General features: G+C 37.3%; 1 protein-coding gene across 1 annotated transcript in view; it reads left to right on the forward strand.

Annotated features, from left to right (window-relative positions):
- Positions 1-16,313, forward strand: part of Adam10 (ADAM metallopeptidase domain 10) — a 103,683-nt gene that overhangs the window by 33,516 nt on the left and 53,854 nt on the right. The window contains exons 3-4 of the mRNA XM_005075467.4: positions 4,033-4,151; positions 7,674-7,832. Coding sequence (XP_005075524.1) covers positions 4,033-4,151; positions 7,674-7,832 — 278 coding nt within the window. The remainder of the gene's footprint in view (positions 1-4,032; positions 4,152-7,673; positions 7,833-16,313) is intronic.

Here is a 16,313-nt window from a genome sequence, read left to right on the forward strand (position 1 = left end):
ATATATATCCATTCATATTCTTTATTTTTAAAAAAATACTATATTGGCTGGAAAGTTGGCTCAGGGTAAGAGCACTTGTTCATGCAGAGGGCCCAGGTTTGATACCTAGAACCAACATGGTAGTTCACAACCATCTGTAATTCCAATTCTAGGGGATCCAGTGCCCTCTCTGACTTCTGCAGATATCAGGCACATACATGATGCACAGACATACATGCATGCAAAACATACATACATACATATCTTGAAGGTTGTCTTTGCATTACTCTGGCTGTCATTGGACTCATTATGTGGACCAGTTTTGCTTCAAACTCACAGAGATACTGCCTCTGCCTCCTGAGTGCTGGGATTAGGGCTCCACTACACCCAGCTTCTTCAGGTATTTTCTTGTATTAACAGTTTTCTTATTTTTTAGACACCAAGTGAATATTCAACAGCTTAGTTAATTTAGGTCTGTTAGTAACTATGTGGAGTTAATGTAGACTTCATAGCTTAAGGACTCAAACCCACAAAAAGGTCCTTCCTTTAACATTTTAGACACAGTGGTAAATTCTGAGCAATCTTTAGATCTGACCAACCTGCTACATAAATAGGAGTGCTTACAACTTCTCCTAAAGTTAATTTTTAAAGAATGGATCACAGAATTTAGGAAAACAGTTTCCTTATTTTTGTTTTGAAAAAATATTTCATACAATATACTTTTCTTTTCCAATTCCTTCCAGATCCATCCCACTTCCCTAACTCACCCAACTTCATGTTCTTTTTCTTTCTGTCTTTCAAAAAACAAAAAGGAAGAAAAAACAAGAAGCAAAAACTCTTCAAAACCACAAAATAGAAATCCAAACAAGCAAAGGTCTTAACTAGACACCAAAATATGCCATAAATAATGCAAAATAAAAAAAAACTGTGCTTGGTTTTTGGCCTGCCTTGAGTGTGGTTAATATATACCCAGTAAGATAGATTTTTCTGTTTGATAATGGTTATCAATTGCAGATAACTTCTTGGTTAGGGGTAGGACCCTGTGTCCACTTCTCCCTCTCATTCCTGGGACCCTGCTTGGCTTGAACCTGTGCTTGTCTTGTGCATGTTACCACAGTTGCTGTGAGTTCTTATATATTTCAGTCCTGTTGTGTCTGGAAGATATGATTTCACTGGACTCTTCCATTACTTCTGGCTCTTAGAATCTTTCCACATCCTCTTTTGCATAAATCCCCAAGTCCTGGGGGGAATGGGTTTGATGAAAACATCCCATTTAGGACTAAGTGCTCCAGAGTTCTCTGCACATTATCTAGTTGTGGGTCTCTGTTAACTCTCATCTACTGAAAGATGATGTTTCTCTGATGATTAAACAAGGCTTTGATCTATGAATATAATATAGCAGTAGGCCATCAGGAGTCATTTTATTGCTATGTTCCTTTATCAAAATGAGCTGGTAGGTCTTCCCCTAGGCCTGTGACCTATCTAGTCTCAGATTTTTGGCCATTTTAGCAGTGTCAGGTATGGGTTACATCTCATGGACTGGGCTTTAAATCCAGTCAGAAAGTGGTTGGTTACTCCAATAATATATGTGCCAGTATTGTACCACTCTATCTTGCAGGAAGGTCACTGTTGTAGGTCACAGGGTTTGTAGCTGGGTGATATTGATGATTACCTTTTTCCTTTGATAACCTGCAGAATAACTTCTAGTACCATGAATGCTAGTCACTAGAGGTGAAGCTTCTAGTTAGGCACCAGCTTCTCATCTCATTGTTCATCAATATAAGTATGTGTTGTCTTTAGCAATAAGGCCTTACCATCAGGTTACCAATAGCTTTGACAATAGTCTATGAGGTTAGGGGGGTTCCTATGGAGCCCTTGTGGTCAATGATTCAACAAGAGGCAATCCATTCCTATCACTAGAGGTTTTACTGATGGCATTAGATGTCTAGTTGGGGCATTGTCTCCCTTATTTTGTGACTCATATGCATCTATTTTAAGAAGCTTTATATATATACATATATATATTTTTATTACTTTAATTTTGAATAGCTTGCTTCACATGTCAATCCCAGTTCCCTCTCGCTCCCCTCCTCCCGCACCCTCCCACCATCCCCTTTAAGAAGCTTTTATAGTAATAGGATTCCATGTTTTTTCAGTGGCCTTTAGTGTTAGTTGTCCTTACCAATTTTCCTTCTTTACTCTTCTCCCCTATTCCCTTCCCTATTTAATCTTCCTGTTCTACTTTCCCCCTTGTCTCTCCATAACACTATATTCTATTTCCTCTTCTTTGAGATCATCTGTTTTCCATTAGTCCCTTACAAGGTATTTTTTTTTGGATTGTAGCACACTTTAAAGTTAATATATACATGTAAGAGAAAATATGTAATATTTGTCTTTTTGGGTCTGTGTTATCTACATCCATTCACCTGCAGATTTCACAATTAAAATTTTCTTAATTATTGAATAATATTCCATTGTATAAATGTACTACATTTTCATTATTCATCCACCAGTTGATGGACATCTAAGCTATTTCCACTTTCTGGCTATTATGAATAGAGCAGTAATGTACATGGATGAGCAAGTATCTTTGTACTGGGATATTCAATCCTTTGTATATATGCCCAAGAGTGGTATAGCTGGGTTTTGAGACAGATTGATTCTCAACTTCCTGAGGAACTGCCACACTGATTACCATAGTGGCTATACCAGTTTGTAATTGCACCAGCAGTTAATAACTGTTTCTTTTCCCAACATCCATAACTTACTTATTTGCATTGGTGCAGGGAACAAACCCATATAACCCTTAAGCATGATAAGCAAGCACTTTACCTTTTAGCCACACCCTGAGCCCTACAGTTTACTTACTAATACTGGTTTATTTTTAAAGGACACAATTTAGGAACAGCTACATGGAAGATATGCAAAAGAGATAGTCACACCAAACTTCCACAGCCTTTATGTATCACTTTGTACCTCTTCCATGTGCTAACCACCTGTGGATGCTCACTAAATTTCACTTGTCTATGATAATGAAATGGCTAACATGGGACCCCTAAGACAGCCTCAAGTTGGGCTGATCATCAGAAAGACCAAGTGACTAAGGGCTGGAATTCTAGCCCCAGAGATCAGGGATTGCAAAATGAACATTGAAATTTAAAAAAAAGTTAACAGTCCCTGATCAACCCATCCTGAGGCTGTGTGGGGGTCCCATATTCAGTCACCTCTTTATAGACTTTGGTGTGATTGGACATGGACTCTTTAATAGGGATGAGGACACTCCTATCATTCAGGAGATTCCGGAGTTTTAAGGACTTTGTCACTGGAAATGGAGACAAAGGCCAGTTTGTTGCAGTCTGTTGTACTGGAGGTCATTTCATTATGTGCAAGCATGCATTAGAATTTTAGAAGAGGGATTCCTGTTCTAGAAGCCACTGCTACTGCCAGTGATTCTTCTGATCAGTTTTCTGAAGCAGCTATCATACAAATTTATTTGTGTCACAGATGAGTATAATGACTGTGGTGCAAATTTGTAATGTGTTTTAAACAGCAAGGTTCCTTCCTGTTCTACTATTCAAAACATGCTTGAGAAAATAAGCTGTAACAGCACACTTCTGTTTTTTTGTCATCAAGATCATAACGTAGAAATTCTGTTGTGTGCAGACTTCTTTAGCAATTATGGAAGAGTTTAATAATGATAGTTAAGTTGTTGCCATGTATCCACATTTTCTGCAGACCAAATGCTGTGCTCTTATCCTTACGACAATTTCACACACACAAAAAAAACCAATTTGACAAGATAGACAGAATTTATAATTTAGTTTTGTTTTGAGACATGGTCTCATTTTATAATACAGACACACAGACACATAGACACACACACACACACACGTACACACACACACACACACACACACACACACACACACACACACACACCCCAAATAGACAAACTGTATAACACAGTCCTTGTTTTGTGTACTTTTTTTAATAGTAAAATAAATCATTTAAGATTTGAATTCTTTTAATTTCTTTTCCTGTCCCATTTTGCAGACAATTCAACCTACGAATGAAGAGGGACACTTCCCTTTTTAGTGATGAATTTAAAGTAGAAACATCAAATAAAGTACTTGATTATGATACCTCTCATATTTACACTGGACATATTTATGGTAAGTTGGACTTTTATCTGACATTTTCTTTGATTTTTTTTCTACAAAAGGGAGTATATATTATAAATACAGGCAGATATTTCAGAAAAGGCTGTGTAAATCCTGAGGAGAGGGAAGAAAGTGGCAGAGAAAGAATGTCTTGTAATTTGACTATCCAGAGTGTCAAGAATTCTAGAAGACTCTCAGATCCTTAAGAATCAAGGCTGTCAATCTGTTGGCCAGAGACCTTTTCCCTAGAGATCCAGAAAAGACTGAAAAAGCAACCCACTGGCTCTCTGATCCCCTGTTCAACTTTGAATTGTACCTGGGGTGAATTCTGGCCAGGAGTCATGTACCTATGAGAAAGGGAAGAAGAGATTGATTGGCTTTTGATCCCAGATGGCTGTCACTACAATACTTATCACAAGATAGTCTAGAGGACTCTGTCTCTTGAGAAGCCCATATCCATACTTGGGTTTATACTGTCCTTTCCCTGAGTACTTGTATCCCTAATGCCCCTTGCTCAGATAAACCCTGTTGAAACTTATCTTAATGAGTTCCCAACTTTTTTAAAACAAAAACAAAAGAAACCTAAGATGGCTTGGTTATTGGTGTGTATCCTTTCTGCTCAGCCTTCCATACACTAGACTACCAGATGCAGCAGAGGGACAAGCCTCAGATGAGATGAAAGCTCTATTTAGAGTCACCTGGATTGCCTGCCTTGGAGCCTGATATTCCCATTTCCAAGGCATGTAGGGAATTTTGTGGGTTTTTAAAATTTAATTAGTTAAGTTAATTAATTTTTTTCCTGTTTTCAAAACAAAATCTGAGGAAATAGAGCAAATTATCTAGGGCAATAGTCTTTAAAAATGAAGTCATCTATGGACCTACTTTACATGATGTTTAATAGTAAATTATATGGTGTGCTGAAATGTAAACACTTTTTGTTGCTTCTAAGTATTAAGAATTCCCAGTTGTTTTAGCCTCTTATTTGTTTGTTTTTGAGAAAATATCTTGCTTTGCAGTCTCAAACTTTTGCTTCCTAAGGGATAGGATTGCAGTCATGTACCCCCACACTCAAAGTTTTCAAAAAAATTTCAATGAATTTTACAACATTCTAATTTTCCAGGGAAGAAATTAACAGTGATTTCCAAGTTTTATTTAAAAGAAAGAAAGAAAGAGAAAAAATTAGGAAAACCTGAAAGGAAACTGACAGTAGAGATCATTTTAGCCCAAAACAGTATATCCAAGTTACTTAAGAAAAATTTCTCAGGCCCTTCCTTCCTAAAATCCATGTGCTTTTCTTGACACTTGAAACAAATAGCGCTTACCAGTTTAAAAAGTTGATGGGAGGCATAGGCACATACTTAGCTCAACAGGAAATTCATCAAAGTGGACAGACAGAAAGGAAAGTCAGAAAGAGGCTAACGTAATTCAGTCTTCTACGCTATTATAACTCTACGTTAATAATTACTAAAGACAGTCCTTGGTTATTAAGTCAAAGTAGTCAAAATTTTCCTTCAGTAAATGAGGCTTTTTGTTTTGCTCAGTCATAACATTTTGAAAAATTAAATGCTTAAAGAAGAGCTTTTAATTTTTTTGTTATTCTAGATAGTTGAGGCATTTTTTTGTACTTAATTTACCTGTAAACTAATCCAAATTACTAAATTTTAGGGTTCTTTTAGTCTGTTAAATGTAGCCAAAGGAAAGTATTTTTCTGACGGTTTTTAGTGTTCTCTTACCTTCTTTATCACTTGTCTTGCTGGGCAAACTCTGCCTGTTTTGGTAGGTAATGTTTATAAAAAGTAAAAACATAAGTGGGTTTGTATAGGAAGATGATGTCATTTAAAATGTCTTGGAAATTAAATTGATGGCACACATCTGTAATTCTGGTACTCTCGAGGCATAGGCCAGCTAGGTCTACATAGCAAAAACCACAAAACAAAACAGAAATCATATTTCTGGTTAATTGAAAATCAACTAATGTTAATCTGTAACTTAGAAATTGTGAGAGACTAGGTCTCTCCTCCCCCTCTCTTCCCCTCCCCTCCCCTCCCCTCCCCCCCTTCCCTCTCCTTCCTTCCTCCTCCCTTTCCTTTGTTCTTCCCTTCCCTCTACTTTACTCTTCTCTCTCTTTCCTTTTGTCTTGCCTCCTCATACCTCCCTTTCTTTTCCCTCCCTCCCCTCCTTGTTATGCTTGGGATTGAGCCCAGGAAAATTTGTTTTTAGTGAAAGATGAATTAAAAAAAAAAAGCGTTTATTGTTGTGGAAGACCAAAAAAAAAAAAAAGCCTTGTTAATAGTGTTCAGACTGATTTCAAGTCCTATCCCAGGTTCATGCCCAGCTTTGATAAATTTAACTTTAAATCCCCTCCTTAAAGGCACATGCCTGTAAACTCAGGTACTTGGGAGGTTGAGGTAGTGGGAGTTTGAGGCCAAGGTAAGCAACATAGCCAACACACATGCTATCTCTAAACAAAACCAGAATGGCTGGTGGTGCAGTAGACATGGCTCAGAGGTAGAATGCTTCCCTAGCATGTGGGAGACCATGGATTCAGAACCCTCAGGGCAAACAGAGTGAAGCAAAGCAAAAACTCTATGCCTCTATGTCATTTAATTTTGGTGTTTAGATTCTGTGACTATGTTAAAATAGAATTCAAACTACTTTTTTTGCTGTTGTTTCTAGCATTAGAGAATAATGAGATAGTATTACACATCTGGCCAATATCTTTTTTTTAAAGACAAAATGTCACTCATCTCCCAGGCTGGCTTAATTTTCAGTATGCAGTTCATTTTTTAGCTTGAAATCGCAAATTCCTCATTCCTCAGGTTCCTGATCACTGGGACTATAGGCACGAGACACTACATCTGGCTTCTTTGTCCAGCATTTTAAACAAGATTGTTTAAATTACTTCTGAACTACTTGGCTCTTTTCTATTTAAAAATACATTTGTAAGATCTATAGGTGACAATGAGGCCAAAAAACTGTAGTGTCAAGTTAGAAAGGACCTTTTCACTTGTGGTAAATTAGGAAAAGTTTCAAAATGTATGTTGACTATGTTTTTTCCTGGAAAGACATAGTTTGCTAGACGATCTGTTTGCTTTTTAAAAGTTTAAGGGTGGGAGGGCTGTGTGTACACCTTTAATCCCAGCACTTAGAGGGCAGAGGCAGGCAGATCTTTCTGAGTTTGAGCCCAGCCTGGTCTATAGAGCTACACAGAGAAACCCTATCTTGAAAAACAAACAAATAAAAAAGTTTTATGTTAATGTAACAATTATTTAATTACTGCTACCTGCATGTCAGGCACTGTGCTAGGTGTCAGTGACAGACGTTCCATTTTCATGTTGTGTAATTGTCTATCTGTTTTAACTAAATACTGATTGCTATCCGTAGTTCAAATTAGCTTGATATATTTTATGTGAAAATTAGTTTCCTAGTACATTTGTACTCAGGATACTTATTAAAAAATATGTAAGAATGACTTTTTTTCTTTTCAAGGAGAACAATGTTAAAATTTCAAGGATTTGTTGCTTTCATCAATAGGTGAAGAAGGAAGCTTTAGTCATGGGTCTGTCATTGATGGAAGATTTGAAGGTTTCATTCAGACTCGTGGTGGCACGTTTTATATTGAGCCAGCAGAGAGATATATTAAAGACCGAATCCTGCCATTTCACTCTGTCATTTATCATGAAGATGATATTAGTAAGTACTCACGTTTTATATCAGGTGGTCTTTGCAAAGGCATAGGAATCCTTCTAACTAAATGGAAACAGGTATAGCCTGGGTTGTTTTCTTTTCTAAGCTTATTCAGGTTAAACAAACAGAGTTTAATAAGCAAAGTCTCCATTTAGTAAATAATGGGTATATGGTACAGCAGTTGTCAACACAGGCCAATCATACCCTGTTGTAAAACAATTGATTCTGTTTGAACTGTGAGTCAGCCAAATCCACTTGAACTGGAAATCTAAGTTCTGGTATCAGCCAGTCTGCTTAATTACAACATCTTATGTCTGTGGCTTGTTGAAGGAACAACAATGTCATTATCTTTTTATATCAATTTCTGTATGAATATTGTATTTTTCTAATTTCTAAATCCACTGAGTACTTCTTTTTAGAATCTTGAAACAGTGACTTGACCACAGCTTAGTAAGACTCCAGGCTTACCATGGATTTATTGGGATAATTCTTTTTCAGTTAGACTTTATGTTTTAATTCTGTCATTGTCTGTGTTTTCATGGTTATCCAGTGGTGAGAATGTCCCATTAAATAACACAGAAACACATTCTTGTAATTTTTATGCATCTTGAATATTTTCCTTTCTTTTTAATGCAGCTAGGCTAGTTTCCCCAGTTTTGCCTGTTTTCCTTACTTGGCAGCTTCCTGGTTTCATTTTTTTTTTCTATAGATAGGGATTTGTTATCTGTATTTCATTCTCATACTTAGTAATATACTGGCAAATGTGAATTATGTTGCTTTTTTGCTCCATTAGTTCTGACAGTTTCTGTATTTCCATCGAGCCAACTGCTTGCTTGTTCATTCTGATGGTAAACTACTGTGGGAGAACACCCAAGTTTACTTAGGGATGTGTTTATAACTTGTTGCTTGCTGTCTCTTGGATTTATTAATGCTGCTTGCTTATGTTTTTAGCTATCCTTATTTGATACCTTTCCCACTTGACCTCCTGGTATTTCAAGCCCTTATTGTTTTTCTTTTGGCCATCAAGCTACCGTCCTTCTCCATAAATAGGATTCCTTTGCTTTCCTTTCTGCTGATAGAATTTTCCTTCACTGACCTTGTGCTTTTCCTTGTAATTTTCTTATTAGTTTTTTTGTAGTTTTATCTCCACTGTCACAATGTACTCATTGTACAAATACAAGTCCTGTGGTTTTTGTTTCTTTAACATTTAAGTAACACTTATCCGTGAGGCAGATACTGATAAACTTGTAATAAAATGTTGAAATCTGTTCCCTAACAAGTGTTTTCGAACTCAAACTGGGCCTTTCTGGATAAGAAGTTGAGAAGAGTGATTGGACAGGTTGCTGTTCCTCCCTGTTAAAGTTACAAGGCTGTCCTGCTGCATGTGCTTCATTCTTGCCATAAGTGTCTTTGCTATGCGTTTGTGCTGCTTATGACTCCTGAGAAAGATGTCTTCTCCTTCCTGCTTTCTTCCTCCTGTGGATCTCTGTGGTGTACATATGTTCTGTGTTTTATTTACATTTACTCCCTGTTATGTTTCATCATAACTTCCAAATATCTTAAGTTTATATCAACATTACTTATTAGACATCAGTAGTGGTATTAAGATGCAAAGGTAGTTATGTTTAAGATGATTTTGCTTGTAACTTCTCTGTTAAGTAGAAATGTACTGATGTTAAGATGAGCATATAGGAAGCAAAAGTTTGCAAAAATGTTATAATCACTGAATAAAATGAGTAGGTTTGTTATAACATTCTCATACAATGTATTTTAAACTTTATTCATAGTAAAAACAGAATTGTTGGGGCAGGAGAGATGGTTTAGTGGATAAAAGTGATTGCAGCACAAGTGTGAAAGCTATCCCATTACCCACATAAAAGTCAGGCAGGTATAACAGTAACATTTGGGAGGTAGAGATTGATCCCTAGAACAAGCTGACTAAACTGTCCAGAATTGATGAGCCCCAGGTTCACCAAGAGACTTTGACTTATAAATAAAGTGGAGAGTGGTCAGTAAGATAGTATCCAGTTTTGACTATGACATAATGCCTGCACACATGTGCAAATCCCTCCTCCCCAATGTGCATCACACACAGTATAAAAACAACCTCTAGCAAGCATGCCAAACAAAAATAGGGAGTTTGGACTTACTTGTCTTACAAACTGTAAACTTACTTTTAAGTGACTGTTTAAACTCTGGGTGTTGGTGATCCTAAAAGAGTCAGCATTATAAGAAAGGTAGTTGTTATTTAATGTTGCTTGGCACAGAATAAAATTCTTCATGTGTGTTAATTATTTCATCTTCAGTAGCTTTGTGAGGTAAAGCAAATGTATTAGTCCTACTTTATAGGTGAGGAAAGGAAGACTTGGAATCTTATGTGACTTGTGGACACCACCTTCTGTGCCATGTGCCCATGGGAAGAAACTGTAAATCCTCATTACCTTTCTAGGATTTCTGGGGCTTTTCTGAAATCTGCATACCTTCCTAAAATTACACATTTTGGTGCATTGCAATGTTACACCAACTTCTGTCCTTGGGCTTTTTTTCCTTTCCTTTTCTTCTTAACTAATGAAAAGAAAGGGTATGTTTTCTTATTATTTCACATAATTAACTTAGTGCCAGTAATTTATTTTCACAACTGAAGTGTTGTATGATTGTTTATATACTGTGGATATGTATAAGTGAACTTATAAATGTTCTGATCAGAGTTTAGCTATGCTTTCTGAATACTATTTTAGGACCTCTTGGTATAAATGTGTAAATCCATGTGGAAAATGATGTTGTTTTGGAGAACAATAGGTGATGCTTTTTCAGCAGAAACACTGAGCAGCCTCCCCAGGTGCTTTGATACACACGTGAATGTCATGTCATTCACTACATACAGGTACCAACTTAAAAGTTATATAAGCCTAGTTCTTTATTGCAGCAGTAAAAATATTCTCTCCTAGTATTACAAAATGTCACTTAATTCTTTGCCTGCTAGCACAGTTTATTTTGAAGAAACAACAAAACCACTGTATGGTAAACTCTAATATTAATTTTGTTATGTGTAAATCTTAGGAATGCCTGAATATTTCCTCTTGGAGCCTACCATGTGCTCTGAGGCAAAGGTCTAAGCCATTTTTTCCTGCTGTACTTTCATAAAAATACTTAAACTCTGAATTAAAAAAAACTTTTAATTAAACATATAAAGCTATGTAGAATGTGTCTGGTTTATTCTTTTCATTTAGATTTATTGTTTATTATTTATTTTCCCATGAATGAAAGTTTGCCTGTTTCTCCTAGGAATGTAGGTACCCCTGATCTTAGCATGTAAAAGCTATAGCTATGTGTGTCTCTCCTTTTTGTTGTGTTTTGGTGAAAAGGCACATAATTTCATGAATAAAAATTAAGATTCTTAAAAACTTTGTTTTGCCATTTCAAAATGGAGACTTCATTCATGTAGAAACCTTATTTGTGGAGGCTTCAGTATGTTGCTTTCAATACCTTTAAAATACCAGAAGCTGGATGTGGTGATACACCATACCTGTTGTCTCAGCAAATGCTAGGAGGAGGCAAGAGAATCAGAATTCAAAGTCTTCAGCTATGTAGCAAGTTTAAGACTAGCCCAGGCTACATGAAAACATGTCTTTTTTTTTTTTTTTTTTTTTGGTTTTTACGAGACAGGGTTTCTCTGTATTGTTTCGGAGGCTATCGGTCCAGCCTGGCCTCGAATGCACAAAGATCCGCCTGCCTCTGCCTCCCGAGTGCTGGGATTAAAGGCGTGCGCCACCACCGCCCGGCGAAAACATGTCTTAAACAAGCAAACAATCCAGAAAGCAAGTAAACAAAAATTAATTCCACATATATTTTTGAAATTGTTGGCATAACTGTGTTTTGTTAGTTACTAAGCTTCCCAGCTCTTTTGTGTCACCATGGGATGATGGTATCAGTGGGAGAAAGAATTGAATTGGGGATTACTAGCACTGTTGATGATGTCAGATTGTAACATAACTTTTATAACACGAATTTCTGAAGATTGCCTTTAAACAATTCTAGCCACACTTAGGGCTAGTGTGAAGTTTGGAAATCTACTTACACATATTGAGTTGTGACATGCTGAGATTGACAAATGATGAAATCATGATATCTTTTGTATTGGTTTTAAGTATTGAATGTAGGCACAAAAATATTTGGAGCAGATATAAAAATTTAGAGATTTTAAAAAACTTTCTGAATATTTTATGCTTTGCAGTAAATACATGTAATCCTAGGCAGGTCTGATGTTTAGTGTTGTCAAGTTAGATAGATAGAGGTGTTTCTTTGTTGTGTGTGCCCCACTCTCCCAGTTCACCTCTGGGAAATATAAATTTCTCAATCGTTTTACAGGTGGAAAAGTAGAGAAAGCTAGGAAAAATGGCAGTTACTTTAAAAAGGATAGTTAATTAGAAATCTAATTTACTTAAAAATTAGATCAAAAGAAGCCAGGTATATGAGGAACATCTGCAGTACCAACACATGGGTGATTTGAGATAAAAAGATTCCAAGTTTGAAATCCAGCCTATGTTTCATAGGGAGTTCTGGCCAGCCTGAGCAACAGAGCTACACCTTGTCTCAAAAAACAATAAACAATGAAAACAACAAACAAATTACATACAAAAACAAAAATTAGATGAAAAAAGACATTCATTCAGAAACTACAAGTACAACTTGTTGAGAAAATGTTAGATCAAGACCGTTTCTGATTTGTTACCATATATATCTATGTCTGCATATATTTTTATCTTTAGTTTTAAAATAAATGAACTATTATGCATCATTTCAGAAGCATAAGATGATTTAAAAACATCAAAGATTTATAAGAAAACAACTTTAGGAAGTGACATTGAATTTTTTTTTCTTCTGAGAGCTGTCTCACTATTATGTTTTGCAGATTTATTTTACAAAAAGATTAAGTTAGTGGGCATGGTGGTTCATGTCTGTAGTCTAGCATTCAGGAGGCTGAGGCAGGAGGATTGTGACTTTGAGGCCAGACTGGATTACATAGCGAGTTCCAGAACAGCCAGCCTAGGCTATATAATGAGACCCTGTATTGAATAAATAAACAATATCAACAAAAAGAGCAGAAATTAATTTATTGTAAAATCTAGATATTGAAAAACCTCGGCATCAAAGCGCCGGGCACTGAACCGAACCCTCTGCCCAAGAACCGGGGCCAGACCACTGGCTGCAAATGCAAGAGGTGATTTATTGAGTACACAGGCGCCTGCGGATGCTACTGCAACTCGGGTGCAGAGCATACCGGGCTTGTAGGGAGTACACTATTTATGGAGTTTTAATGATTACATAAGTATCAGCATAGCAACAGGTATTTCATTGGCTACTGAAGCATGGGCTGAGATCATCTGGGGGGGGCAGGGGTAGTTGCCAAAGACTAGGTTTCCTACCTGAAAGACCCCGGCATGCTTCAACAATTAGTATCCGGGTCCTATGATTGCTACAGTGATCAGACACAATTGGGGGCCAGGGTAGTTGCCAAGGACTAGGTTTTCTAGTATTGTCATATGAAAGTTCCCAGCACGCTTCAGCAATTAGTATCCGGGTCTCATGATTGCTATAGTGAGTAGAGACATCCTGTTTTGAGGGTGAGACACCTGTTCTGGGTTTCTTTCATTAGGCAACGGCCTGGCCTTGCTTTTCTTTTCCTAGGGGGTCCTAGGTAGGGGTCTTTCATTCCCCCCTTGTTCTTGTGCATAGGTAGAATCTTTTACCTATTGTCCAGCCCTCTCTACTTAAGGTTTACTTATGGTTCCATCTGTTTGAGGGCATGATATTGTTGAGTTAAGACTAAGGCTTGAATTATTGTTTGTGAATGTAGGGCCCAAAGGTTAGGAGGCCCATAAGAGTAGAGACTAGTGTAGCGAACCAGGGGGATTTGTTAAACCAACCCTCATACCAGCATTGTTGGGATTTAAATTTTTTTCTGACGAACAGTGAGCCTCTCCTTGAGTTTATCCAGAGTTTTGGTTACTACCCCAGTCTTGTCTGCATAAAAACAACATTCCTCTTTGAGAGTGGCACATATGTCTCCCCCTCTTATTATACTGTTCCCTATGTAAGGGAATTTTTTTTCTTTTGACTTTGCATCTCAACCAGGGGAAAGAGGGCGATGTATTCCTTTCCATGCTACTTCTTGCTGACTTTGGGACGAAGTTAGGGGACCCAAGAAGGCTGAAATGCAAGTCAAAAGCAAAAAGGGAATTTAGGCAATGGGGTATCTATCCAGGAGCAGCTGATTGGCAGACTGTGTTGAAGAGACAGGGGGTGTCCACATCAGCTGAACTGGTTCACATCCACAGGAAGTCTAGGGCTCGCAGTCTTTAGGAGCAGGCTGTGGTCAGCAACTGATGTTCAGATGTGTTTGCCAGAAGTGGAAACCTGTTTAAGACATGTTTAAAACTGCGAACAGAAGTTAAAACTTATGTATTTAATTGGAACTCTTTAGACCCATAGTATTAGTGATCAGGAAGGTCAGGAATCCCATGACCAGGAGAGAAAATCTTATTCTCAGGAACAGACAGGTGGGATAACTGGCTGCACTTATCTGGAGTCCTCTTTGACCTGTGAGAAGTGGATCCAAGCTGTATGACTTTTGATCCTCTGAAGCCTATGTGAATTTTGTTATACAAAAGGACATAAAGGTTATAGGTACAGTAGCATTATCAGTTGGTACTGAAATCTACATTGTAGAAAAAGCAGATATCTGGGTATCTGTATTTTGTCCTAGCAGAAACTACAGATTTGGGCTAGTAGTGTACATTTGTCTTCTGTCCAGGGAGCCAGGTATGAATTGGACAGAGGTATCTTTGGCCTGATGAAAAGCCCTTTAAGTTTATACTTAGATGATAACCAAAATAAACCTAAAAACCTTGAGCTTGTGATTGAACAAGTATTTACATCCTTTGATCCTTATTGAGACATAATAAGGCTTGATTTTTACATAAATAAAATGAGCAACCAAGCTGACTATAGTCTTGTGGATTTGGCTGCCTGATGTTGTCAACCTGACAACCATTAATATTTTCAGAGATCTGAGAAGGATAAATTTTATACAGTCTCCAAATCTATTAAAAAGTGTCAGGTACCAGTCCATATACAGTCATACCCAAGTCTCCTCTATTAGCACTGGAGGCACACGTATCAGGAACAGCATCAATCTTTACCAGGCCTGTAAGGTGAGTTTTCTTTCTCTCTGTGGAAGAGGGACATGGAAAAGACTGACCTTGTTTTGTCTTGGCAAAAGGGGTGCAATCAATTTTCCAGTGTCCAGCAGCTTTGTCCACATTCTGGGCCAGGTCCTGGCAGCAGCAGGTGTCACCTTTGAGCATCTTGCTCACTGGTTAGAGTTAACACAATCCAGGTGTAGGGACCAGGGTGCCTCATAATCTTCTTTGGAGACTTTGGGTCACTGTTAGGATCTGGCAGTCTGTCTGATATTATAAACTTTTAAATTAACATTTTAAATGCCATGTTCTTTAGGTCTCTGAAGTATTAGAGGTTTGTCTGCCTTAAGCTTAACTGTTAAAAGTATAAACTTTATTAACCTTTATAAAACTATAACTATATATTGTTAGGTCTAGCTTTAAACATTTTAACAGTATAAATATCTTATAACCTTATAAATTGAAAACATTTTAAAAACTTCTGAAATCCCTTAATGTTTTTATTTAGGCCTTTAAAACCATTATTATCTGGGTGACTGTTAAATTATAAAACTTAGTATTCCTGTGTATAAAAGCATTAACATTTTAAATCTGAATAAAAACTTGTTGATAGGATGGTACCTCATAACTTCCATGTGGTCACCTTTAGTTAAGATGGTGGATCAGGTATCTCTTTTAACTTTAGTAAAATGGCTACCAGCCAGCCATGTGGCCAGCGTGGCATGTGACTGACTGTAAAACGGTGGCGACCTGCACTACTTTTGTTTTAGCTCTATGCTTGTAATAAAACTTAGATTACGACAGAAAATACAGATAGAACTTTTTAACAAAACAAGCATACATAATTTTTGAGAGATTAATTTTAAAATTTAGCATTTGTAGAAATGAAACATCATAGTAAACAGCTTACATTTTTTTCTCTTGTAGTTATAACTTTAAAGCCATTTAGTTTCTGTGGAAAGACCGGATCTGGCCAAATGGCTTACCTGCTCCAGCCCTGTGTGTTTGAGCAGGGAGCTCTGGTGGAGGGAAAAGCTGGCAGATGGCTCCTTTGCCAGCACGCCATGTGCATGGGGCAGAGAGACAGAAAGACAGAGAGATAGAGACAGAGAGAGAGAGAGAGAGAGAGAGAGAGAGAGAGAGAGAGAGAGAGAGAGAGAGAGAGACACCCATCCTCACATCCTGCACACCTCACAGCTTCTTAAGTTATAAGAGCTAGTTAGAAACAAGCCCAAGCTATCAGCAAAGCTTTTACAATTAATAGTAAGTTTCTATTTCATTATTG

Source organism: Mesocricetus auratus, unplaced genomic scaffold (assembly GCF_017639785.1).
Source record: "Mesocricetus auratus isolate SY011 unplaced genomic scaffold, BCM_Maur_2.0 Super-Scaffold_100691, whole genome shotgun sequence".
Taxonomy (NCBI): Eukaryota; Metazoa; Chordata; class Mammalia; order Rodentia; family Cricetidae; genus Mesocricetus; species Mesocricetus auratus.